Source organism: Phocoena phocoena, chromosome 2 (assembly GCF_963924675.1).
Source record: "Phocoena phocoena chromosome 2, mPhoPho1.1, whole genome shotgun sequence".
NCBI classification, from domain to species: domain Eukaryota; kingdom Metazoa; phylum Chordata; class Mammalia; order Artiodactyla; family Phocoenidae; genus Phocoena; species Phocoena phocoena.
The window spans coordinates 159,163,834-159,190,181 of record NC_089220.1 but is presented as its reverse complement, the minus strand read 5'-3'; the positions used below and the strand labels follow the sequence as shown (position 1 = coordinate 159,190,181).

General features: G+C 42.3%; 1 protein-coding gene across 1 annotated transcript in view; it reads left to right on the top strand.

Moving 5' to 3' along the window:
* The first annotated feature begins 606 nt into the window (after window positions 1–606).
* The window catches only part of APBB1IP (amyloid beta precursor protein binding family B member 1 interacting protein), a 59,700-nt gene continuing 33,958 nt past the window's right edge, over window positions 607–26,348 (top strand). Inside the window, exons 1-6 of the mRNA XM_065871790.1 lie at window positions 607–678; window positions 2,905–2,992; window positions 6,241–6,533; window positions 9,162–9,239; window positions 16,442–16,601; window positions 17,746–17,867. Of these exons, the coding sequence (XP_065727862.1) occupies window positions 607–678; window positions 2,905–2,992; window positions 6,241–6,533; window positions 9,162–9,239; window positions 16,442–16,601; window positions 17,746–17,867 (813 nt within the window). The remainder of the gene's footprint in view (window positions 679–2,904; window positions 2,993–6,240; window positions 6,534–9,161; window positions 9,240–16,441; window positions 16,602–17,745; window positions 17,868–26,348) is intronic.

The following is a 26,348-nucleotide window of genomic DNA, read 5'->3' as shown; positions in this document are numbered from 1 at the left end:
TTTTTAAATGGAAATGAAGTTCTACATGACTCTGATGCCATCACCTGTGGCCTGAGGCTTTCTCCTTTTCCAATCAGGGTGTCCTATGGTGATGTGAATTCCTGAATGTTGTCCACTTGGCCCCAAAGAGACTAGTTCCATCTGGAAAAAGAGTCCAGTTGTTGGTCTGAGACAGTTACTAGGGTTCCGTTCAATCTTGGACCAAGCAAATTGCAGAGAGGTCAGGCATGGAATTTCAGGGTGAAATGCACCTCCCTCTCTACAACCTTCTCTTCTTGACTTACTTGCCTGTCTATGGGGCTTCTGGGGAAAAGAGAGAGATGGGACAGTTATCCGGGGATCAGACTTTTTTTTTTTTTTTTTTTTTTGCGGTATGCGGGCCTCTCACTGTTGTGGCCTCTCCCGTTGCGGAGCACAGGCTCCGGACGCGCAGGCTCAGTGGCCATGGCTCACGGGCCCAGCCGCTCCGCGGCATGTGGGATCTTCCCGGACCGGGGCACGAACCCGTGTCCCCTGCATCGGCAGGCAGACTCTCAACCACTGCGCCACCAGGAAAGCCCCAGACTTTTATTAGATTGTTTATAACTGGATTTCTTCCTTTTTCAGATGGGTGAGTCAAACGAAGATATCGACCAAATGTTCAGCAATTTGCTGGGAGAGATGGATCTCCTGACCCAGGTAAATTCCCTTCCTTAACTTTCAAATGAGAAAAAAATGGGGTTAAATGGATGTAGGCGAAGGGTATATAGTTGTCCATTGTACTATTTTTTCACCTTCTTGTTTGACATTTTTCAAAGTAAAAAACATTAAAAGAAAAAAAATGGGGTTACAGAATTTGATTTTAATATGACAAGAGCTATCTTTTGAAAAAGACTGGAAATTGACAATATTATATATTCCTGATGTAACAGTGGTGGGGGAGAAAATAAACCTTTTTTCCTGTTTATACCCGTCTGAGTTCAGTTAATTGAATGCCTGGGTCACACAGACATTCTATCATGGCAATTTTCATGCTCATCGTGTTCAGATATTTAACCAGTGGAGGAATTTTCCCCAAGCAAACCTTCCACAACCACTACCACTGAACAATTTCCCCCGCAGTTACCTTTATATAAAGACTAGTCAGCTCATCGCTTTCTGCATAAAGCACTAAAATAAGAATCATCCAGTATTCCTCAACATGATAGGGATCTTAAAGTTTTCTACAAAGTAAATGAAGAATAGTCTATGTTTTTTTTAAAGTATTTATTTTAGGAAAAATAAATCAATGTTAGTTAGCATCTACTTTATATTCCGTATAAAATTCAAGAAGGTTTAGATTCTATGAAAGAAGAGACAAAATGTGAGGCGACAGGCTTAGAGAAAAGGGTGCTGACTAATAACCAGGGAGTGTTAGGATGGAAGCCACATTGCTATAAATCAGAGGACATTTTTCCTCCCATGAAGGGGGAGGGTTTAATGAACATCTGTGGTCTCTTTGTCCATTCACTCACTTCTGCTTCATAGAGGAATGATTATTCTGATTGGTCAGAGTCTGGGATTTTCATAGTTCAGTGTTGTTACTCTAATTCAAGAGTGAGAAGAGGGCCCCTTAGAGTGTCTTGGATCTGCTTTCACTGAAGGCCTTTCTGGGGTTTGATCTTTCTTTATTGCGCTCAGGTGAGTGGGGTCACAGGGTTTGCTTGGCTAAAGCTGTGATTGAAGGAGTTCCTTCCTAAAACCGGTTTCCTCTCTCTCCTTTCCCTCTCTCTGTATTTTACTCAGAGCCTGTTACGTTACACATTCATGCATTCATGTTTTGTTAGAGAACTACTTCTAATTTCTGTAAGTAGCCTAGTAAATTATATTCCTGAGAAAAAAATGAGTTGGCAACCCTAATTGTGATGTTATACTTCCCAGTTATAGCATTTAAAAACCAACTAGTTAATGAATTGTTTTGTACTTTCTTTCACTAAATTTTTTTTTCTGGTATTTGCCCCGTAGTTTCTCCATCAACCTCCCCCTTTCTTGGCAATTTTTGCAAGTTCATTCCGGTTTTTAGAATGAATTCTGGAGTTGCAGTCACTTTTCCGTATATTTTATCCTTGATTCTAACTTGATTGGGTTCATTTTTTTTTTAACTTCTTCTTGATTAATGGCCTTTTTTTTCCTACGTATAACTGATGATATCTCATTAATTTATTCTCAAACCTATAATGATTGGTTTCCTTCAGAAATTTAAGACATGAACAAGGATATTACTTACCAAATCAAATTAATATCAAAGAATGTACTCATTGTCATGAAAACATTCATGTTTAAGAACAGGTGAAATCACTTCTCAAACTATGGATGTAAAAATATTTTTAAATATTAGCTTTTAAATCATACAAGCAGTCACTTTATCAATTAGAAAATAATGTTATTTACAAAATTAGTAACTTACTGTGGCTTAATTTCTTTTTAACAAGTTTTACTAAATAAGAGTAACAGCATTAACATTTTACCGTGTAATAACAGATTGCATCCTGAAACAGCTCTTACCTTCAAGTGACTAAACAATTCCTTTCTTTGATGTCCTAACTTACATCCTTAGGAATTGTATGTAGTGTATGTGTCACAATGCTTCATTCCCGGAAATGTTTTGTTGTCTCTAAAAATGAACACCCTCATTCTCATCATTTGACCTGTTTTGTTTCAAGATGTACCTTCTAGAATAATTTTTAACTTGTCATTTTTAACTTGTCATTTTCTGTACGAAAAAAAAATCACCTAAAGCACGTTCAAGTAAGAATACAGTTTTTAGAGAACATATTTAAAGAGAATATGTATAAGCAGCAAATGATTCTTTACTTAATGATTAAATTGCACTGCAAAAATATTAGTATCATGAATAACTTTGGGGGTTGGGATCCGTTTTCACAGAGTTTAGGAGTCGACACTGTCCCTCCTCCAGAACCTAAACCGCCCAGAGCTGAATTTAACTACAGTGTGGGGTTTAAGGATTTAAATGGTGAGTATCATTTCTTTTCTTAAGTAATTTGAAATGATAACAATGACTAAAATCTGTACACAACTGTAATCTGAAAACAAAATTTAAGGAACTTGGACATCATGACAAGTATAATTTTTAAAGTCCTGGATTTCGTTCAGATTGAGTGCTGCTGTTTGGATTGAATTGAGAGGCCAAGAAGATGTTTTTGCCTGTAATGAAAAGGAACACTCTCCTGTATTTGCTGAAAGTCTCAAAGCTTTCTAATTTTTTTTTTTTAAAAAAACAGAGAGTTTCTTCTTACTCCTAAGCCATTACAGTAATAAGGTACAGTAGTATAAGAAAATATTAATAAGGAAATGTCCCTTCGAGGATATTAATGAACTGCCCATTTCATAATGATTGAGAATATACGAATAGATGCTTCAAAATATTTTTTACTTAATATATATTTAATATATAATATAGTATATTTGGTCTATTTGACATTTTAGTCCCCTGAAGTTTGTCATATTTTATTAACAAAAATCTCTCTTCCTACTTAGTGCATTGACAATCTTTAGCCCATGTGCTACTCCAATTACAATGGATCTTGAAGTGATTGCTTCCAAATTAATGAGAATTCACTACAACTCTTGGAAAAGATTTTTCCAAAGACTTGCAGTGCCAACAAAAAGAATAAAGAACAAAATAATAGAGAAGCCTAGTTACAGAAATCCAGAGTTCCAAGTTTTATTTCCATCACTCACTGGGTTCCTTTGTTTCTGTCATTTTTAGTAATTTTTAGATTAAACCCTTAAGGTTCAAATAACTGTATCTTGATAAATTATAGTACATCTCTTCTGATTTCCTCTTTTTCCCACCCTCTTTTCTATCTTCCATATAAACTTATTATTTCTGTCAGTCGTTTCCACTGCAACGTGGAATGGTGGTAACATTCATGAGGTTTCAGAAAACCAACACACTTTTGTCAAATTATGACGTTAATAGAGAACATATACTTGCATATATGAACAGTGCAGATTTGCCTGACACACTCGTAACAGCTGAATAATCAGTTCCGTTAAAATTTAATCAGTAATTTAGTTGTAGAAGCTCAACTAATGCTTTCGAAGCACTTATTACCTAGTATCAAAAAATTACTGAAAATGTCGGAATCCAAGAAACCCAGCAATACGTAAACATAGTCATGTTAAAAGACACGAACAAGAAACTCGTGTCATTAAGGAGACAAGACCATTTAAAAAGTACTGATATGTACTGAAAATTAACTTTGTTGGGAATTACATAGGAATAGATTTTTTTTTCTACTGTCTTCCCTTAAAACATTGCTTAAAATGAGTCAAAAAATACTTCACCCAAAGTTATTTGGAGAGTTAACGATAAACTTCTGAACAGAATCCCCAATTCTTTATCACTCAATCCCATACCAATATGTTGAGGATTATAATTTGCTTTGGAAATTGTTACTATATGTGTTACTGTGGGAGTTTTGTCCCTAAAATTTTTATAAAGGATTAAAATCATTTGCTGTGTGTCTACAGTCACAATGTGATTGATGACACTAGAAAATTAGGAATATGCTTCATTAGTTCTACACATATTTTCTCTGAGATTTTTTAAATTTCACTTAATTTTATGAAAAGCTATATGCAAAACAGCGGTGGCTTAGAAGGAAAATGCTTTTTACCTGGTTAAGAGATCCAAACTTCAGTCCAAGTGCTGTACATAGAACTATTGGCATTAATGTAATATGCTACATGGTGTTTATGCTGATGATGTTTGGCAATAAATGATTTCACCGTGCTTTCTGCTCATTTGTTTCTGAGAGGGCTTCATTTCCCCTGCCCGCATTTCCTCAATCCAGTTCACGCTGCACACAGCAGCTCGAATTCTCTCCCTCATGATCACTTCCACCTTGCCCATACTTTGTTCATCACACTCACCATCTGGTGACTGCCTGATGGACAAAGTGCTGTAGCAACACGACTCACAGCCACGGCTCCCTGTATGCCACGTGGTCTAATCAGCTTTCAGGATCCCAGGTCTTATCTCCACAGTAATCTCTCACGTGGAAGAAATTCCAGTGAAAATCGTCCTCCCTCACCCTCACTCTGAAAATTCGGGTATGCCCTTTCCTTTAAGAGTTAACTCCCAGCTCACTGTCTTATGAAGTCTTTACCACTTAATCCCAATTAAAAAAGAATTTTTTTTTCATTCCTTAACCCCCTTGGTGCTTTATTTCCTGCTATTAAATATTTATCATTAACTGCTCTTTTTGTGACGTGAGAGTTCCTGTAGTTGGATGGTGTGCCCACAGAAACTCTGCCCTCACCCCAAGTCTCAAGGTGTATTAAATAAATCCCAGTTGGTGGAGACCTTCTTTCTTCCAAGTATATATATCAGTGGTGCTCTGTCTGCCCTCCAAAGACCTGGGGAGAACTTTCCAGCCTCTCCCCTCCCCTACTTTCTAAAACTCTAAGATCTTGCACGAGAATGTACAAGAATTCTCTACTTAGGCATCTAATCAGGTGCTTGGAGTTGACTTTATAGCTGACCTGTGAGGTCCCAATGTAGGGAAGACATTCCCCCGTTTTTTTTCTTTTCTCTTCTTTCTTTCTCTCTCCTTTTTTTTTTTTTTTTTTTGGCTGTGTTGGGTCTTCATTGCTGTGCACGGGCTTTCTTTAGTTGTGGTGAGCAGGGGCTTGTTGCGGAGCACGGGCTCTAGGTGCGCGGGCTTCAGTAGTTGTGGCGCATGGGCTTAGTTGCTTTGTGGCACGTGGGATCTTCCCGGACCAGGGATCAAACCCGTGTCCCCTGCATTGGCAGGTGGATTCTTAACCACTGCACCACCAGGGAAGTCCCAATTGAGGTTTAATTGACAAAATTGTAAGGTATCTAAAGTGTACAGTGTGATGATTTGGTGTGCATATACATTGTGAAAGGATTTCCCCCATCAAGTTAGTTAACACATCCATCACCTCACCTATTCATTTTTTATTTTAGTGAGAACATTTAAGTTCTACTCTTTCAGCAAATTTCAATTATACCATACAGTGTTATCAACTGTAGCCATCATGTTATACTTAGATCCTCAGACCTTACTCGCCTTATAACTGAAAGTTCATACCCTTCTACCAACCTCTTCCTATTTCCCCCACCCCAGCCCCTTGCAACCAGTACTCAAATGTATTCTTTAAAATGACCTTCGTTAAGTTTTTCTAGGTGCAAATTGTTGTCTTGACCATTAACGTGATTTTCCCTATCAGAGTCCTTAAATGCACTGGAAGACCAAGATTTAGATGCTCTCATGGCGGATCTGGTAGCAGACATAAGAGAAGCTGAGCAGAGGACAATCCAGGCCCAGAAGGAGTCCTCTCAGAGCCGACCTCATTCAGCATCTCTGGATATACCAAGTTTCAGTGGTGCAGCCTCTCTTGGTTACACAGCAAATGTTGCTGCACCGAGTATTAACCAATATGAGGATGACTTACCTCCTCCACCAGCTGATCCCATGTTAGACCTTCCTTTGCCACCACCCACTCCTGAACCTCTCTCTCAGGTAAGTCCGTGGGGTCAGGACTCTTGACCTCTGCTACCCAAGATCTCTGACCTTCTTCAGAGTGGCGGTTACATTTAAGTTTGTACGCCCAGAGCTCTGAGACTCTAAGAAACAAGGATCCCAGATGTGTTCATTGCAAAGCCAGAGTCTCCATAAAAGGACACATTGGTGTGTATAAAGAACATATTAGGGCCATATTCAGGAATTGTTATAGTTTGGCTAAAATCTGTATTTGTATGCAACTTTCCCTGATAATACTCAACCTTTTGGGGCCATGTTTTATTAACTTGTTATGAACTATGGAAGTGATTTATACATTTCTGTGTCCCTGGTCCTAGTCCAGTACATAAAGAATAGAAGGCATTCCTTACATATTTCAGAATTGAACTAAATGGAATTTTGCTGAATTTGGCAGCCGTATTCAGTAGGGCAAAGATACCTATGTATCGCGTGTAAGGTCATAGTTGGGAGGGGCGTTATGGAGCGGGTAGGTGATGAGTGCTTGATATTAATAGATTTCTGGGAAGTTCATATAGTCATTACGTGGGACGTTAACTCATATCTCTCATCCATGCAAGAAGAGCGCTTTAAGGATTTTTCTTAGAGTAAGCCACTTTAAAAATATTTTACAGTAAGAACCTAGCTCTATTTCCTGTGGCTTCTGCGTTCGTTGTACTGGGTGATGATCAGTATTCATAAATACGACCCTAGTAACCCTGAAAGTCCCTACAATGCCTTTTGAATGAACAAATATGAAATATAAATCAAATATTAAATCCTATTCATTGCTCTATTATGTGATTATTGTATAAAAATTATTTGAAAATTGGTGATCCATATAGAACAGAGGCTCTTTTTCCCCCAATTTTATTGAGATATAATTGACATATAGTACGGTACAGATTTAAGGCATACAACGTGATGATCAGATACACATATACTGAGAAATGATTACCATAGCGAGGTTAGTTAACACCTTCATCACCTCGTATAATTACCTTTTTGTTGTGCATATGGTGAGAACATATAAGATCTACTCTCTAAACAAGTTTATAATACAGTACTGTTAACTGTAGTCACCGCGCTGTACTTTAGATCCCCAGAGCTTATTCATGTTATAACTGGAGGTTTGTACCCTTTGGCCAACATCGCCCTACTTCCTCTGTCCCCAGCCTCTGGCAACCACCATTCAACTCTCTGTTTTTATGAGTTCAGCTTTTTTAGATTCTCACATGTAAGTGAGATCATACACTATTTGTCCTTCTCTGTCTGACTTATCTCATTTAGTGTAATGCCCTCAAGTTTCATCCATGTTGTCACAAACAGCATGATTTCCTTTTCTCGTGGATAAATAATATTCCATTGTATATCTACACCACATCTTCTTTATCCATTCATCATCAACAGATACTGAGGTTGCTTCCATGTCTTGGCTGCTGTGCATAGTGCTGCCACGGACATGGGAGTGTAGATCTCTTCAAGATATTGATTTCATTTCCTTTGGGTAGATACCCAGGAGTGGAATTGCTGGATCATATGGTAGTTCTATTTATAAGTTTTTGAGGAACTGCCATACTGTCTTCCGTAGCAGCTGCACCAATTTTACATTCCCACCAACAGCACACAAAGGTTTCCATTTCTTCACTTCCTCACCAACACTTTTTTTTTGTTTTTGCGGTACGCGGGCCTCTCACTGTTGTGGCCTCTCCCGTTGCGGAGCACAGGCTCTGGACGCGCAGGCTCAGCGGCCACGGCTCACGGGCCCAGCTGCTCCGCGGCATGTGGGGTCTTCCCGGACCGGGGCACGAACCCGTGTCCCCTGCATCGGCAGGTGGACTCTCAACCACTGTGCCACCAGGGAAGCCCTCGCCAACACTTTTTATCTCTTGTCTTCGATAACAGCCATTCTAAAGAGCAGAAGCTCTTAATATAGGGTCGGTCCATGAAGAAGTCAAGGAGTCTGTGATTCCCAGCTGTATGCAAAGTCAAATGCATATGTGAAGCTTTATGGGCTTCATTGCTTTAAACATATTCCTAAAGGGGTTTGTGGCTCAAAAAGTATATAAGAACTACTGGTGTAAGAAGATATATGTCTGCTTTGGGCTCATAAAATATTTCACTCTCTTTTCTGCCTGCTCATGTGTTTGTCCGTAGTTTGTTGGGGGTTTTTTTGTGAATTATAAGTTTAAGTTTGATTGGGGAAGATAAGGACCCTTTAGGAATCTCATAAAAACTAAGAATCCCAGAAAACACATACTAATTCAAAAGAATGTGTATAATTTCAGGAAGTGCTCAAATCCCTTGAGATTCACCTATAGATTCCTCAGGTTAGACCCAATTTTGAGCCAAACAGAGATTTTTGCAGACTAAATATGTGAAACTCTGAGTCATCATTTCATCTTTTAAGTTACTATTCCTAAGATATAAAGGGTGACTGTCTTCTGTATCTCCAGGTTGAAGATTTCTGTTACAGTTACTTAAATTTTGAAAATCAGTCATGTGAAATTTGGTGCCCTATATAACACAGCCTTTTGTCAATATAAAGTGACTAAGACACTAACGATGGCAAGGGTACTTACTCCCTGGTGTTATGTAATGGACTGTGTTGAATGTCTTGTCATTTTACAGGAAGAAGAAGAAGCCCAAGCCAAGGCTGATAAAATTAAGCTAGCATTGGAAAAACTGAAGGAGGCCAAGGTCAAGAAGGTAAATTATGAATCACTTTTGCATGGGGCAGTCAAATTAATGACTTTTTATTATGCTGAAGCCTAAAAAAGATTTTAATTTTAAGTGGTGCTTTGCAATGCGTTGTAGTTTTTTAAATTTAAGGACAAAGATAAATTATTCTTTTAATGACCTCGCTTGGCTCACTTGTGATTGATAAATAGGGGACCTATGTTAGTGTAAATATGGAGGTTTCCAGGTCTCTACCCCCAGGGCTCCCTCCCCTAAGGATGCACTCTGGGTTCTGCTCACTCTTGGGTAATTGCAGGTGGCGCCCCCTTCTGGGGGCGAGTTGGCAAGTCAACTGGGTCAGAGTTCAGCTTCTAGTGGCATCACCTCATTTCCACGATTGCTTTTTTGCATTTTATATACCCCCTGAAGCAGCCCCCAGTCTGCCCTGGATGTCCAAGTTCTCTCCTGAAATGCCAAATGTTCTTTTGGCTAGAGCTGTGTGTTCAAAGTTGGCATAGGTTTTGAGTGACCTGCCTCGACCCTATTGTCCCAATCAGCCTGTAATTTATCGTGCTTTTTCTGTAGAGCATAGGTTTTTCTGGAGACACATATATTGTATTATATCAGAGATATATATTGTATTAAGCTCAGGAGAATCATCTACCTAATAAAGTGTTAACAATAGTTAGTTAGGTAAAGTAAGAGAAAGATAAACAGTCTCACTTCGACTCCTGAAGCATATACCGTGGCTGAGACTTGTTAGGAACTTTTGCTTACAGTGGGTGAATTATTCTTTTCATACAGGGCATTAGATTTTATGTTCCTGCAGCACCTCTCACGGTTCCTTGAATGAAGGATTTCAGTACATGTTGATCGATATTTAATAAATATTCCTTGACTACTCCAGGATCCAGACTTCCAAGGTTCATCTATGAGAATTTTTTCAGATCGTTCTGGTTCCATTCATTTCAGGCATGCATGAACCTTTTTATCATTTTTCTTCCCCATTCTCTACGTGTGATTGCATTCTGTGGTCGGTTATTGAACTGATACATCCTCGGCTGCCTTCTCCCCCCTTGTCCTCACTCTGTGAACCCCTGGTTAAATCCAGCCTGGGCCTTCGGTGCTGCCTGAGCTTCCAAGTCCAGTCTCTCTCCCACGAACCTAGAAAACTACTTCCACCTTGTCCTCTCTCTGAAAATCTCCAGTACCTCCTTCCTCTCCCACATTTTCTCAGCCCATTGCACTGAGAAGTAGAAGCAATCCAAAGAAAGGTTCTGCAAGCTCCCAACACATTTGCCTCCCTACCCGCCTGCACTTGTGGCAGGTGGTCCATGGTCTTTCCTGCTCCTGTGCGTGGACTGTCATGTTTCTAAGACCAGTCCCCCTCGTGTGATTCTCTTCCCACCTCTTTTCTTGTCCCTCCTCTGCTCAAGGATGTCCCCCCCAACACACACAGTAAAGCCCAAATCCTCACAACGACATCAAGTCCCTGCATGATCTGGTTGCCTGCCCTCTCCCTCACCCTCCGTTCTAGCTTACTGGTCTCACTGCTGCTCCACAGATGTTCCAGGCATGCCTCTGCCTCGGGACCTTTGTGCCTTGCGGTCCCCCTGCCTGGAGAGCTCTTCCCCAGATTCCAGTGGGTTCTCTTTGTCCCTCACTAGGTCTGGTCACCTGCCCAGTGCCATGCACACACACACCCCTGACATCCCTTACCTTCCCCCTGCTTTCCTTCCTCCCCGTACAGTGTACTGTCCAGATTACTTGTTTATCCTGTTTAATGCCTACCTCCCCTCCCCACCCCCAGGGAAGCTCCTCCAGGGAGTTTTGTGTTTTCTTTACCGATGCATCCTCATCTCATAGACCAGGTGCTGGGGGTACAGAGAGGTGAACCAGTCAGGTGAGGTCCCTGCCTGTGTAGAGTTCACTTCTAGCTGGGGAGAGAAGTGCTATGAAGAAAATAAAGCCGGAAGGAGCGATACTGCCCAAGGGAATCTTTTTTTTTTTTTAATTGAGGTAGCATTGGTTTATAACGTTATGTAAGTTTCATGTGTACATTCTTATATTTCTGCTTCTGTATACCCTACAGTGTGCTCACCACCCAGAATTCAGCTTCCATCCGTCACCATACTGTTGATCCCCTTTACCTCTTGAGCAGGAGGGAAAGTGGGAGGAGCTGAGGGCAGAAAGGCAGGTGGGGTCACAGGGTCTCACAGGTCTGACGAAGAGTTTGGAACATATTGTCAACGCAGTGGGAAAGCATTTGGCCGCACCATGCGGCATGCGGGATCTTAGCTTCCCGTCCAGGGATTGAGCCTGTGGCCCCTGCAGTGGAAGCACAGAGTCCTAACCACTGGACCTCCAGGGAAGTCCCCATATGAGGGTTTTTAACAAGGGATAATATATGGTTTTAAAGATCGTAGTGGCCATTGTGTGGAAAGTGGATTGTAGGGGAAGGGATGAGAGCAGGGTGACCTGTTTCATAGCCGTCTCTCTAGCACAAGACCTCACTGTAGATAAACATGTACTGAACCAAGTTACAAATGGATGGCAGGGGAAGATGGGCTGTCTTCGGTTGCCGGCTTTCCCTTTGGAGATAAAAAGACAAGAGAAAATGAGTAAAAATACAATTCATAATTATTTCAACTATGTTAAACCACTGGATGGTTTATAAAATGGGGGCCACGTTGGAGATACTCTCAGAGGATAAATGCAAAGAGAAGTTGGTTCTTAGATAAAAAGGTAGAACCCGGGACTTCCCTGGTGGCGCAGTGGTTAAGAATCCACCTGCCAAGGCAGGGGACATGGGTTTGACCCCTGGTCTGGGAAGACCCCACATGCCACAGAGCAACTAAGCCCATGTGCCACAGCTACTGAGCCCGCATGCTGCAACTACTGAAGCCCGTGGGCCTGGAGCCCGTGCTCTGCAACAGGAGAAGCCACCATAAGGAGAGCCCGTGCACCGCAACGAAGAGTAGCCCCCGCTCGCTGCAACTAGAGAAAGCCTGAGTGCAGCAACGAAGCCCCAACGCAGACAAAATAAATAAATGAATTTTTAAAAAATATAAAAAATAAGGTAGAACAACTAGCATATTTGGCCAGTTTGCTTAACTGGAGGTGAAGAGAACAAGGAGGAGAAAGCAGTATTTCCACAGAACTTTGCCATAGTTTAGTTGAGGTGAACTGTTAACAGTAGCAAAAAGCACCACCTGCCTCTAGTCAACAAAGCAGATGTGAAACAGAAGCAGTTCTGATCAGTGGGAGAGGAAGGAAAATTAAGAAGCTAAGGTGTATATTTTTTCTGACTTAGGACCCTCCAGACTTATTTCTAAAAACAAAAGGCTGTGTGGCACAGAACATCAGAAAAAAAACGGAGTCATACTCATCCATTAATAAAGTAACTAAGGTGTACTAACACATAAGCTACAACATGTTTTATAAAGGGTGGAATCAAGTTTATCTGAAGTACTTTGCCCTCAAGTATTCTGTGGGGTGTTGACATCACTTTGGATCACGAAGAACGATGTACACAGTTGTGTTGCAAAGCTGTTGGAACTGGAAACAGAATCGGATTCACTCACTGATTTTGTTTCTTTGTTTTAAAGCTCTGACACAGGAGACCAATTCCATTTGTAAATTTTATCATAGAAGCAAAAATGTATATATTGCAAATGATTTAGGGCTGGGATAATTTTGTATTTATTAGTTTGCAAAAGAAAAAGAAGAAATGATAAAAACCATTAAATCTTTACTATGATGGATTAGAAAGGGGAAGTTTTTTCATTCTTGAGTCATTTTACTCTGTATCATATGGTGTTGATATGAAAAGTACTCAGCTTGCTAATCGCCTAACTGTGACTTAGGGTGTCATGTGTTGGTATATAGCTACTCTTCAGCTTGTAAATGTGAAGAAAGCTGTGACGAAGACTAAATATGATTTCTTCTTGCTAAAAGTCATCAGCCTCCTCTTGTTTTTCTTTCCCCTAAGTTTTATAATTGTGGACATTGGTAACTACATATGGATTAAATTTAGTTTGCAATTTCTGCCAAAAAAAAAACCCAACCCTTTCATAATTGCATCATTGTCAAATTATGTGATTTAGTTTTCTTTCTCTCTTTAAAAGCAAAACACCAAGCTATGTTTTATTTTCTCAAGAATTCCTAAGCAAGAATGAAATGTGGTCAAACATCACTAATTTTTTCATCAGGAAGATTGTCTTCTAAGTCCTAACACTGGTAGTGTTTCTTAGGACATGTAACTACTTTATAGCAATATTCCTCAGCTGAGAGCAGCGGTATGCCTTCCACAGAAAATAAGCCATGGTCATTCCACTATTTGAGGCATTTCTGTTTTCCACACAACCATCCACGTCTGATTTCTCTGGTCAGATGAATGGGTCTTTGACATTGTAGTAGTTGGGCCTGTTGTTTCATTATTTTATTTTATTTTTTAAAATAAATTTATTTATTTTTGGCCGCATTGGATTTTCGTTGCTGCATGTGGGCTTTCTCTAGTTGCGGTGAGCCGGGGCTACCCTTCCTTGCGGTGCATGGGCTTCTCATTGCGGTGGCTTCTCCTGTTGCGGAGCGTGGGCTCTAGGTGCACAGGCTTCAGTAGTTGTGGCACACGGGCTCAGTAGTTGTGGCTCATGGGCTCTAAAGTGCAGTCTCAGTAGTTGTGGCACGTGGGCTTAGTTGCTCTGTGGTATGTGGGAACTCCCGGACCAGAGCTTCCCCACTAAACCCCTGTCCCCTGCATTGGCAGGCGGATTCTTAACCACTGCGCCACCAGGGATGTCCTGGGCCTGTTGTTTTAAATACATCAAAAGATGTACATACAGGGACTTTCCTGGTGGCGCAGTGGTTAAGAATCCGCCTGCCAGTGCAGGGGACACAGGTTCGAGCCCTGGACCTGGAAGATCCCACATGCCGCGGAGCAACTAAGCCTGTGTGCCACAACTACTGAGCCTGTGCTCTAGAGCCCGTGAGCCACAACTATGGAGCCTGTGTGCCACAACTACTGAAGCCTGCATGCCTAGAGTCCATGCTCCGCAACAGGAGAAGCCACCGCAATGAGAAGCCCATGCACGGCAATGAAGACCCAACACAGCCAAAAATAAATAAATAAATTTATTTTTTTAAAAAAAGATGAACATACAACAAAAACAACTGTCCAACTAGACGTTTCTGGGCTACAGGTTTTCAAGGGAAAAAAAGTATTCTTCGGACAAGCCTGGAATAATGGTCTAATTTGAATGGTTCCAGGAGGAGGAAATGCACCTTTATTGCCCTGATGTCTGCATTTGAGTCTTAGGTGTGCAAGTGTGGGAAAAGCAGATACTAGGTGTGCTTCGACTTGTGGTCCTTGCCTGCTCCTCGTCCAGATTCTTATCACCATCCACACCCTTGGTTGCTCTCAGTAACTCTGCACAGAAATCCACAGGAATTGCCTTCTTCACTGTTAACTACACACTGTCTTCAAGATCCAGTTGGGTGGGAGTGGGACCAGAGGGGCAGTTTCCCTGCTGCTCAGAATCTAACCCAAACTTTGGGGGAGGAAGAAATGTTACCACTTGTATGACCTCTCTCTTCACTCCATCTAAACACTTTTTAAAAATAATGATAAGCCTCATATGTGAATAACCAGGACCAAGCTTAGACAGACAGAATAGGCAGAACTTGTCTCTAACTATCTCATGCTTCTCTTTTCAAGTTAGAATAGAAATTTATGCAAGAGTGTCAGGGGGTTCTGGTTGACGATGTTGCTTCTGGGAATTCTCTGCTGGCTTCCTGTGGAGTAACTGCAGGCACTGCAGGCTGGAGTTTGGGCAGGGATGGTCTGGAAAGGGAAAGGCAGCCCTTCCTTCCCGTGTGGCACTCAAAGATGGACTCTAACTACAGCTAACTCCCACTTAATTAGGGAGGATCAGTGATCTTGGCAAAGAATAAAATAAGAACGTAGATCTTCCCAGAAGGAGTTATGGAAAAGCTTCCCTTAAACATAAGTGTCTAATAAATGTGGGCTTCATGGGCACATTTCCACTGTTCCTTTTGAAGACTGGATAGATAGCACCGTTATAACCTGTAGCACTCATAACTAACAACTGCTGGAATTAAAAATATGCTACAGGGCTTCCCTGGTGGTGCAGTGGTTGAGAGTCTGCCTGCCGATGCAGGGGATGCGGGTTCGTGCCCCGGTCCGGGAAGATCCCACATGCCCTCGAGCGGCTGGGCCCGTGACCAATGGCCGCTGAGCCTGCGCGTCCGGAGCCTGTGCTCCGCAATGGGAGAGGCCCGCGTACCGCAAAAAAAAAAAAAAAAATGCTACAAATAACACAGGTATCAAAGAAAATCCAAACCCTAGCTGATTAGTTGTTGAATTAATTCTGTTATGTTACATCAGAATCATGGTCTCTCTTAGGGATCAGAAGTTTTAATAACCTTGACAAGTTGTCTGGGAAAAATCAGTGAAATCCTGTGCCCTTAGGAGTAAATTCTCACACCAGACCCTCCAGATTTGGAATAAGGTAGCTACCAATTTGACTGTGAACTCAATGCAGTAAATTTTTTTTTAATCGAATGAAAAGTGCATGAGGTCACTCATTTGCCTGCATGCCTCCATAGTAGCGGTTTCTCAGTCTGCATTGATCTGGCTTAGTCCACCTCTAATCTCAAACGTGTCCTGCTGTGACACCACCTGCCTCTCAATAAGACCCCTCGGTGACGCTGTGTCACTCTGCAGCTTCCGACCTTCAAAGAATTGTAGATTAACCAACTTGGTCTTAACCTGTGTCCTAGAACTCTTGGGTTGTATGAAATGGGACCCAACTCCAGCTTAGCAAGACAGAAGAATTTATTATAAAGATACTGGCACAGCTTTCAGCTAAGCAACGCTTCTGGGCTCTGAGATGAACCTGAAGAAGTAACAGAAAGATGTCAGGGAGGCCGGCAGGCAGCACTTCTTGGGTTGTGTTGGTTTTCTCTCTCCCTCACCAGGATGCAGAGTCTCTGAAAGCCGGGCAGGAACTTTGCTTATTGTGTATTTATTTCTGTTTTTGTGAACTGGTTTCTCTACGTTTATATTCCTGGCACCTTAAACAAGTGCTTGGCATATGAGTGAGTTTGTGGGACACCTTCTTACTTAAATTCGCAGAAGAGATAGCAACCTTGAAACCTTAACCTTCTCCAGTTGCCTGAATTTACTGGCTGCCCTGTGGCTTTATCCTCAGCTCGTTGTCAAGGTGCACATGAATGATAACAGCACGAAGTCACTGATGGTGGATGAGCGGCAATTAGCCCGAGATGTTCTAGACAACCTTTTTGAGAAAACCCATTGTGACTGCAATGTGGACTGGTGTCTTTATGAAATATATCCGGAACTACAAATCGGTAAGTCCCAGTTCCAGCAATTGACTGTACTCCAAAAACCTGTGAGTTTTTTTTATTATGGGTTTTGGTCTATTGCGAAGAAGAGTTTGGTTCAAGGCTACCAAGACTCCCCCTGCATCACTTCCCTTAGGTCAGGTTCAGTGCTTGCCTCTTCATTTATCTGTGGCAAAGAGACTTGGATTGGAGCAGGTGGCCAGACCTTGGGGAATGTAAGCATTATTGCTGCTACTTCTCTAGCAGATCCAAAAGGGAAAGAAAGTGACAGGAGGCTACTTCTTACCGCATGATTAGCAAGCTGAGCAGATGGTCGGAGAGCCTGGGTGTCTGTCAGCCGATGTCTCTTTAAAGTTTACTTCTTTATACTCTAGGGTAACTCTGCCGCGGGCCTCACATCACTGCCCGCTCAGTCAATGTCTGACACTTTGTCTAGTGGAAGAGGCTCAGCCCCGAAGAGCAAAGGACAGTGGATAGACGTTGATTGAGTTTTTTTTTAAAGCTAAAAAGCAATTAAAGAAATACTCTGTTACTTCTCATTCTTAATACCACTCATAGAACAATTGTCTCCTGGGAGAGCCTGTTGGAATACAGAAATACATGTTTTAGAAGCTGTGGGTACACATCTTTCTGGAGGAAATGGTCTGCATGGAAATAACCTCTTGAAGTTTTCTTCAACTCTGTGAGTCAAATAGAGAATTGAAAGCTCTCTAAAGGAAGGTTTAGGGTTGGTTCCGAAATACATTGTTTTTTAGCAGTTTAGTCCATGTTTTATAGTACTCATCACTTATCTCACAATTTCATTCAAAGTTGTTTACCCAATTATTGGCCTCCTTCCATATAGGATGTTACCTCCACCTGGGGCTATTTAAAATAGTCAAAAATTCTAATATGAAAAAAGAGCAATGGCTGACCATTATGACTATATTGTAGGTTCATCTGCCATGTTTTTAATGGAAAATAAGTTGAAGACCTGAGACTGAAGAATACACATAATAGAGATGTTACAATGTGACATCATGTAAGAATTAGGAATTTCTAAAAACTGATGAGAAGTATGAAGCATTGTGTTAACTCAACACCAGCTTATTTCTCTGTTGGAAACCCTGATGTCTTGGGTGTGAAAGAATGCTTTTTCTTATTTTATCAGAAAGGTTTTTTGAAGACCATGAAAATGTTGTTGAAATCTTATCAGACTGGACAAGAGACACAGAAAATAAAGTGCTGTTTTTGGAGAAGGAGGAAAAATATGCTGTATTTAAAAACCCCCAGGTAAGATAACTTGTATATTGTTAAACCATATAAAATACCCATTTTTAAATGTCACCTGGGTACTCACCAGCTCATTCATTATCTCACAAAATATCACAAATGTATTCCTTTCAAAGAAACACAAACAACTCTTAGGCCATATGTAAACTAAGAGCCCCTTGAAGGATTCAGAGAGAAAATAATCCATTTTGTTTCTTTTGATTCAGCATCCAAAATATACCTCTCTGTTGACTTATCCTCCTCTTCTGTCCTTATAGCTCGTTGGCTACATTAATCCAATATATGTGGCGCACTCTGAGCCATTAACACTTCTTAGTTTAAAGATACCCTTTTCTTTGTTGTTCATATTTGGTGCTTATGGATGTTGGGATAAGTCAAGAGAGTGCCTGGAAAACGTACAACTCTACATACAGTCTACAAAATAAAAAGTGTTGTTCTCCATATTTGAAAAAGCTTCCTCAAATCATGCGTACAAGGATGTCCTAGACTTGTCCCATGGAAGTCTCTAGCCAACTGTCTGTGCATGGCGGACAGGGAAGTTTCCTCACACAAAGTTGCGTTCTAGCTCTCACCTGGGAAATCTGTTGGAGTTAACCAGGTGAAGAGTAGAGTAGAAGCGAGCATCCTAGGCGGGGTGTGTGTGCAAAGTCCGAGAAGAAAGAGGGAAGTTCTTTTAGGCCATGGGAAATTGTACAGCTGGACCACGAGGAGGAGGTAGGGACAGGGGGTGACAGTGCATTCAGATAAATTGTGGAAAAGAAACTGATAGAAATAGCATATTGGAGGCTTCCCTGGTGGTTCAGTGGTTAAGAATCCACCTGCCAACGTAGGGGACATGAGTTCGAGCCCTGGTCCGGGAAGATCCCACATGCTGCGGAGCAACTAAGCCCGTGCGCCACAACTACTGAGCCTGCGCTCTAGAGCCTGCGAGCCACTACTACTGAGCCCGTGTACCACAACTACTGAAGCCCACGTGCTTAGAGCCCGTGCTCCGCAACAAGAGAAGCCACTGCAATGAGAAGTCTGCGCACCGCAACAGAGAGTAGCCCCTGCTCGCCGCAACTAGAGGAAAGCCTGCATGCAGCAACAAAGACCCAATGCAGCCAAAAAAATAAAAATAAATTAAGGTAAAAAAAAAGAAATAGCATATTGGTTAAAATAAAAGCAGGTCAGAAATGAATGTTTCCAATCACCAGTTCATGCAATCATGATTGTCAGGGGTTCGTTTAAAATATATTTTCAGGCTGTTTACTCAGTTTTTAACATTTGGGGTTTTTTGGCTGCATTGGGTCTTCATTGCTGCACACGGGCTTTCTCTCTGGTTGTGGAAGCAGGGGCTACTCTTCGTTGCAGTGCGTGGGCTTCTCATTTTGTGGTGGCTTCTCTTGTTTTGCGGTGGCTTCTCTTGTTGCCTAGCATGGGCTCTAAGCGCATGGGCTTCAGTAGCTGCAGCACGTGGGCTCAGTAGTTGTGGCGCACAGGCTTAGTTGCTCTGCAGCATGTGGGATCTTCCCGGACTGGGGATTGAACCCGTGTACCCTGCATTGGCAGGTGGATTCTTAACCACTGTGCCACCAGGGAAGTCCCAACATTTTGTTATTTTTATCTTCTCAAAGAACCAGTTTTTAGTTTCATTGATCTTTCTTATTGTTTTCTTCATCTCTATTTCATTTATTTCTGCTCTGATCTTTATGATTTCTTTCCTTCTACTAACTTTGGGTTTTGTTTGTTCTTCTTTCTCTAGTTGCTTTAGGTATAAGGTTAGGTTGTTTATTCGAGATTTTTCTTGTTTCAACATTTTGCTGTTTTTAAAAACCCAGCCTCAACCACTCATGCCTGCTTTGCCTGTTTAGCTATATTCTATATTTCTTTTATATGAAGCTGCATTTTCTTGCCACTATGGGATTCATTCAACTTTGTGGTCATGATTGAGGGGCATGGAGCGTGCCCCACTCTCTGTGGGTGGAAGAGCTCAAGTCTAGGGTTCGTTCTTGCAGAAAAATGATTTATGGAAGTAGAGATGGTGAGTGAATTGTCATCTGCAGAAGCTTATTAGATGACAGAAGATTCTGAAGCCACTGACAGGGTTCCAGGGTATTGTTCACTGCATTCAGCCTACAGTGTGTTGCGTTTATTCCCAGCCCCGGTGGAGGTCCGACCCCGCTTAGGACTCACGGATGCTGGAACAGGTCCTGGTCTTCCTGGCCGGCAGCCATGGCATCAGGCCATTGATTTACACTCACTTCGCTCTCTACTTTGCCACAAGCCCCAAAACTTCAGGAATAGGTGCCAAACAAGCATAATTGTCTAAGAATCAAATAGAGATAAAATTTAAAAACTTGAAAAGGTCTGAAAAATGGTCCCAAAGGCTTGAAGATGCGTAAAAAGTAAGCACTACTAAATACTTAGTGCATCTGAATCACTAAGACCTGAAAAATAAGTGGTGGGGGAGATTTTGAATCAATGTGTTGTTTCTGCTGTGATTTTGTTCTTGATCAAATTGTTTTTTAACAAAAGCAAGTGGTCCTAGCAAGACCTCCTTTGGACCGGAGAGCAGCAGCAACAAGATGATCAAGGGCTTTGTAGATTGTGTTAAAGACACTGGGCTTTGTCTTGAGGCTTGCAGGGAGCCGTTGAAGGGTGTTGAGTTGAGGGAAGATCAGTGTGATTGCACAGCAGAGAATGGATTTGGAGAAAGTAAAAGTGGCAGCCGCCATGTGATGGAGAGGTGGTTACAGAAGCCCAGAAAGATGATGATGGACTGAAGGGTATTGGGAGAGACTCAGGAGGTAATGGAATTTTGCAGAATATGGTGACCGCTTGGATGCTGGTATAATAAGGAGGCATAGAAGCAGACATGGATGACACTGATTCCCCGCTCGGGAATTAGATAGATCCTGATGCCCTTCCCTTCGGTAGGAAGCATGAGAAGAGAAATAGGTTGGGATATAAACATGATGAACTAGATTTTAAACATTGCTGAGTTTCTCCTTCTCCTTCAAAAAAAAAATCTCATTTCACCCTCCATAAATTCAGCATGAAATGTACACATTTTTACTTTCGTGTTTTCTATCAGATGGGCAATATTTTATCTATAAATGTCACTAGAGACATGCTTCTAAATTTTTCCTTGTGTTGTTTTTCTCTTCTCATGAGATGAGTAAAAAATCTTTCTACCTTTGACATCCCCATCTCACCTGTTCCCCAACTCCGAGGTATTTATTTACAAGGAAAAAGAGAACTGACTGGATTTTGGTCACTTTCCCAATATCCCCCCCAAACTTACCTTGCATTTAGGGACTTTCCTCTGTGATTGTAAAAAACTTCTAGAGATAAAGATAGTGACAGGAACTGACTTCTAGTAGATAGTATTGGTTCTAAGTTCTTAAGATATCAAACCTAAGAACTTTTTTTTCTTTCTAACTTTTATTTGCATTTATTTTTTGCGGCATTTATTCCCGGGCCAGAAGTTTCTGTTTCTTCAGTTTCTTCTGGGATATCTTTTTCTTCTGTGCAGCCTCCTCTTCTGGTTTAAGACCAATCTGTTCTTTTTCAGTAAGGCCCATCTCAGTGTGGCAGGGACAGCTCGTGTATGGGTTGGTCTGACCACGAGCTCTGTAAGTCCTGCACTGCATTGTGTGGGCTTTGTTCACCTGGATTTGCTCAATGACCAGAGACTCTACATCTACACCCTTAAGTTCAGCCTTACTCTCTGCATTTTTGAGCACGTGCAGTAAAAATTCAGCACTCTTTTTGGGCCACCGACCCTGCGTCCAGCCCCACTGTTTGGCCTGGCCACACCTACCAGCTCTGCCACTGTAATGACAGAATGGCACACACTGCTTCTTTATAGTGACATCCTTCAGATACTTGGTGGCTTTTCGGGTACGCACACACGTATTGGCCTGGGCAGTTTCACGAGTGTTCTTAAAGTGAACACGAAGAGTTGAACCTCTTGATTTGCATGATTTTGTGGGGTTTTCTGGATCAAGTGAATAGCAAACCATTTTTAGAGGTCACCTCAGGCCGCTTGCTGGAAAAGCCTAAGAACTTATTTTCATGGCAGTTTATAACAAAAGCTACGTTTTATCAAATGCAGAGGGATAAACTGATGATCCAGGGAAAGAGGGAAATTGCTAGAAACTATTAATAGCTACTCTATGCTAGGCTAGAAGCTTTGCAAGTATTATCTCCAATCTTTACAACTATAAGAAGGATATATTGCTATTCCTCTTTACAGATGAGAAAACTGAGATCAAAGATAGAAAGGAGGCCTTTGTTTGATCTTAAGACTCATTGGGGACTTTGATGAGTGGTTTCCATAGGTTGAGTCTTCTGTTCAGAGCTCTCAAGACTATAGGAAACCTGGAATGAAATTGGTAGTGACTGAGGATGTCCTCAGACAAGGTAAATTGAATACAGCTAGTGGGATGATACCACAAATGGAAACAACTGATTCAGAAGTTACTACACTGACTCAGTTTCCCACAATGAGAAGAAACTGATTGCCAGAGGCCCGGATCAGAATAAGCCCCCATTTATTCTTTTGCTGTCTCTGTAAAAGTGGATGCAAAGGCCTGGCCTGGGCCACCATTCCTGAAGAACTGTGTGCTAACAGTCACATTGTTTTACATGGTAAATGACATCCTCTGTGCCCTTAGAGACAATGGTGCCTACTCTCTTAGGGCCGCAGGTGTAGATCCCTGGAGTGCTTGAGAGTTCAGATTCTGTCTTTCTCCTTGGAATCTGCATTCATGACTCCAAAGTCAGTCTGTTCTTGGCCTGTTTGATATGTAAAATACGGATTAGTATTTGCAGCTTGACTGAGAAAGAGCTTCTGTGGCCCAGAGTATCAGTTCTTCTGGAAAATTACTAAACCATACAAAATCATGTAAAATTTCATGAAATTTTACAACACTGAAATCCTTAGTACTTAATAGGATTCTCTTACAAACTACTTATCTGCGGGGATAAATAAGTCTAGGCAGGCGGCAGTAAAATGAATGCAAAGGGAGGTTTTGAGCTCAAGTATTAGAAACAACCATCAATAAAGATTTGGGGACGTCAGTGGTGCGCTTTGCAGGCACAAATGCAAAGCACCGCCTCCACCCATGACTTGAAAAGTGATGTTGTTCACCTGTGTCTCAAGTGTCACCTGCTGACTGTGTGGTCTTAGCAGGCTTTCTGATGACACCTGAATTCAGCGTTTCTATTTGTATAATGTGGTACGGCTATACTTCCCACCTCGCAAGGTACAATCCAGCATGCACGACGTTATATATAAAAGTCAAGTCATTTGATGCCAGCCAAAGTTCAGCGGTCACCTATAAGAAAAGATGAACTGAAGCATATTAAAAAAATTTAAGAGTTTATTTGAACAAAATTCGATTCGAATCCGGCAGAACCAAATCAGAAGTCATTAGGGAGCAATCCTCAGCTAAGAACCAGGGGAGAGACTTACAGAGAGAAGGTACAGAAACCAAGAAAGGAAATTATTTGATTGTAGCCTAGGTAACTGTTTGTGATCGGATGCCCTTAGGTTTCGGTTTTTTGTAACCTTGAGGCTCAGATTTTGGTTTGCTTACGTAGGCTGCCCGGCATTGGAGTCCCCGCAGTCCAGTGGCTTCCTTGTCTAATTAATTTAACAAAAGTTATCTGTAATAAGGTGACGGAGAGAAACCAGATCCTGCAAATTTGTGGACCAAAAGATGCTTAATTAGGAAGGAATTTCCCCGGGATGACTGGTCTGTACTTAGAGAGGTAATAGCAGATCACTTCATTTTTATTTTTTTAAATTTTTTAAACCTTTTTTTTTTTTTTGTGGTAGGCGGGCCTCTCACTGTGTGGCCTCTCCCTTTGCAGAGCACAGGCTCCGGACGCGCAGGCTCAGCGGCCATGGCTCACGGGCCCAGCCGCTCCGCGGCATGTGGGATCTTCCCAGACCGGGGCACGAACCCGCGTCCCCTGCATCGGCAGGCGGACTCTCAACCACTGCGCCACCAGGGAAGCCCTTAAACCTTTTTTAAAAAATTATTTATTTTATTCATTTATTTTTGGCTGTGTTGCGTCTTCGTTGCCACGTGAGGGCTTTCTCCAGTTGCGACAAGCGAGGGCCACTCCTCGTTGCGTGCACGGGCCTCTCATTGCAGTGCCTTCTCTCATTGCAGAGCACGGGCTCTAGGCGCATGGGCCTCAGCAGTTGTGGCACACAGACTCACACGCACTCAGTAGTTGTGGCACGCAGGCTCAGTAGTTGTGGCGCATGGGCTTAGTTGCTCCACGGCATGTGGGATCTTCCCGGACCAGGGCTTGAACTTGTGTCCCCTGCATTGGCAGGTGGATTCTTAAGCACCGGGCCACCAGGGAAGTCCCAGATCACCTCATTTTTAAAGGAGGAAAAGCAGAGTCATGATTTCTCCTGCTGGCTGCTGTTACACCCCGCCCATTGAATAGCTACTTTGGGACATCACTGGTTTAGCTTCATGCCCAAGAGGAAGGAGCCACATAGGAGTCTCACTCGTGAACCTTGATGAGGATCCAAGACTATCGGTGGTTCTTCAGAGCTACTGCTGACTCCTGGGTGTGCAGACACTGCCGTAACTGGCACTGGGGATCGCTTGGTCATGAAAAACTGCTCTACCTAGAACTTTTAAACATGATTATTGAAAGGATACAGAGGCATCTCATGGAAGCATGACCAGGCTTCTCGGGCTGGCACTGGAAAGGAATATTGTGGGGACCACAGTCAAGAGCATCTTTGCTCCGGATCTCCCTCGGACCTCTAGCTCCTGTCCCTCTGTCCCTCCACAAGCTGTGTCCTCGCCCTCCTTCTCAGTGACCCCCTTACTCTCTTCCCACACAGCCCCTTATGGCTGACCTCTATGAAGGCTGCCTCTATGAATGAAGATCAAACTTTTGTGCTTGCAAACCCCCTAGAACAAGTTTGAGAAGTGATGTACCACCTCACACATTTGTATGTTGACATGCAAAAACATGTTTCAGAATTTTTCATTGCAGGTTTAAATACATGCCAAGAATGCAATGTCCAGCATGTTATCAATTCTGGCATTTTAATAAGCTAGCCAGTGGAACCGAAATACAGTTCCACGGCCATTTGATTCCCGGCAGCGTCCATTTACAAAGCACATGAGTAAGCTTTTTTTTTGATAGACTATTTTTTTAATATAAATTAACTAATTTATTTTTGGCTGCATTGGGTCTTCGTTGCTGGGCGCAGGCTTTCTCTAGTTGCGGCGAGGGGGGGCTACTGTTTGTTGCGGTGCGTGGGCTTCTCACTGTGATGGCTTCTCTTGTTGTGGAGCACGGGCTGTAAGCATGCAGGCTTCAGTAGTTGTGGCGCATGGGCTCACTAGTTGTGGCTTGCGTGCTCTAGAGCACAGGCTCAGTAGTTGGGGTGCGTGGGCTTAGTTGCTCCACAGCATGTGGGATCTTCCTGCACCAGGGCTCGAACCCGTGTCCCCTGCATTGGCAGGCAGATTCTTAACCACTGCGCCATGAGGGAAGTCCAGATAATAGACTATTTTTAAGAGCAGTTTTAGGTTCACAGTGTAGGGGAATAGAAATACCTGAGGTTAGGGGCAGAGTAGGGACCCTCTAAAGCATGGGGTCAGGACAGGGACCCTTTTGCCCACGTGGTCCCGCCTCTTTGGGGTAAAGTAGGTTGGGGCAGTAGAACCTTACTGTCCTAATTAAAGCAACTTTGTTGACGAAGCAGCTGAGTTTCTCCTAGTTTCTCAGTCTGGTTGGCGTTAGGAAAGTTCCTCTTCCCAGTTGACTGTTATCACAGGGTGGTCTGCTCATCCTAAAAGAGTGCCAGATGTTCAGATGAACAAATGAAACTCAGCCATAACCCAAAGAGTTTTGTTTTCCCAGCTGCGTTGACATACAGCTGCCACTGTGCAAAGACCAGTGAGGGCCCGAAACCAAAAGAGATGCGTGAGGCCTGAGGTCTGTGTCTGGAGAGGGAGACAAACCCTGGTGTTAACATTAGCTGTTCTTCTTGCTAGGAGCCCGAAGAATCTCTTTTTCAGAGAAGGTATTGGGAAAACATATTAACGTAAGGTCGCCTGCTTGCTGTACTGCTGTTCATTTCTTTTAGTAACATCCTTTATGTTTCTGACTTCAAAATTAATATCAGTTTATTGGAAAAAAAACTGAAAAGTAGAAGAAAGGAAAGTTAAATCATCCACACATTCCAACAATCATCACTATTGATATTTCAGGCAATTTTCATTCCGTTTGTTGTTTCTTAACCAAAATTTGGTGGTGGTGATGGTTTATTTGGTTGCACGAGTGAGGAGCAGAGAGAACCACAATGTCACACTTCCCCTCGGGTGTAGAAGGGTACCAGCCACTGTGGGGGAAAATGACCTCATGGCGTCCCTCCTCTTTTCCAACCTCCCTGTCCTGCCAAGGTTCATCTCTGACCATCCGGGACCAGGCCCAGCTGGAAGGAAAATC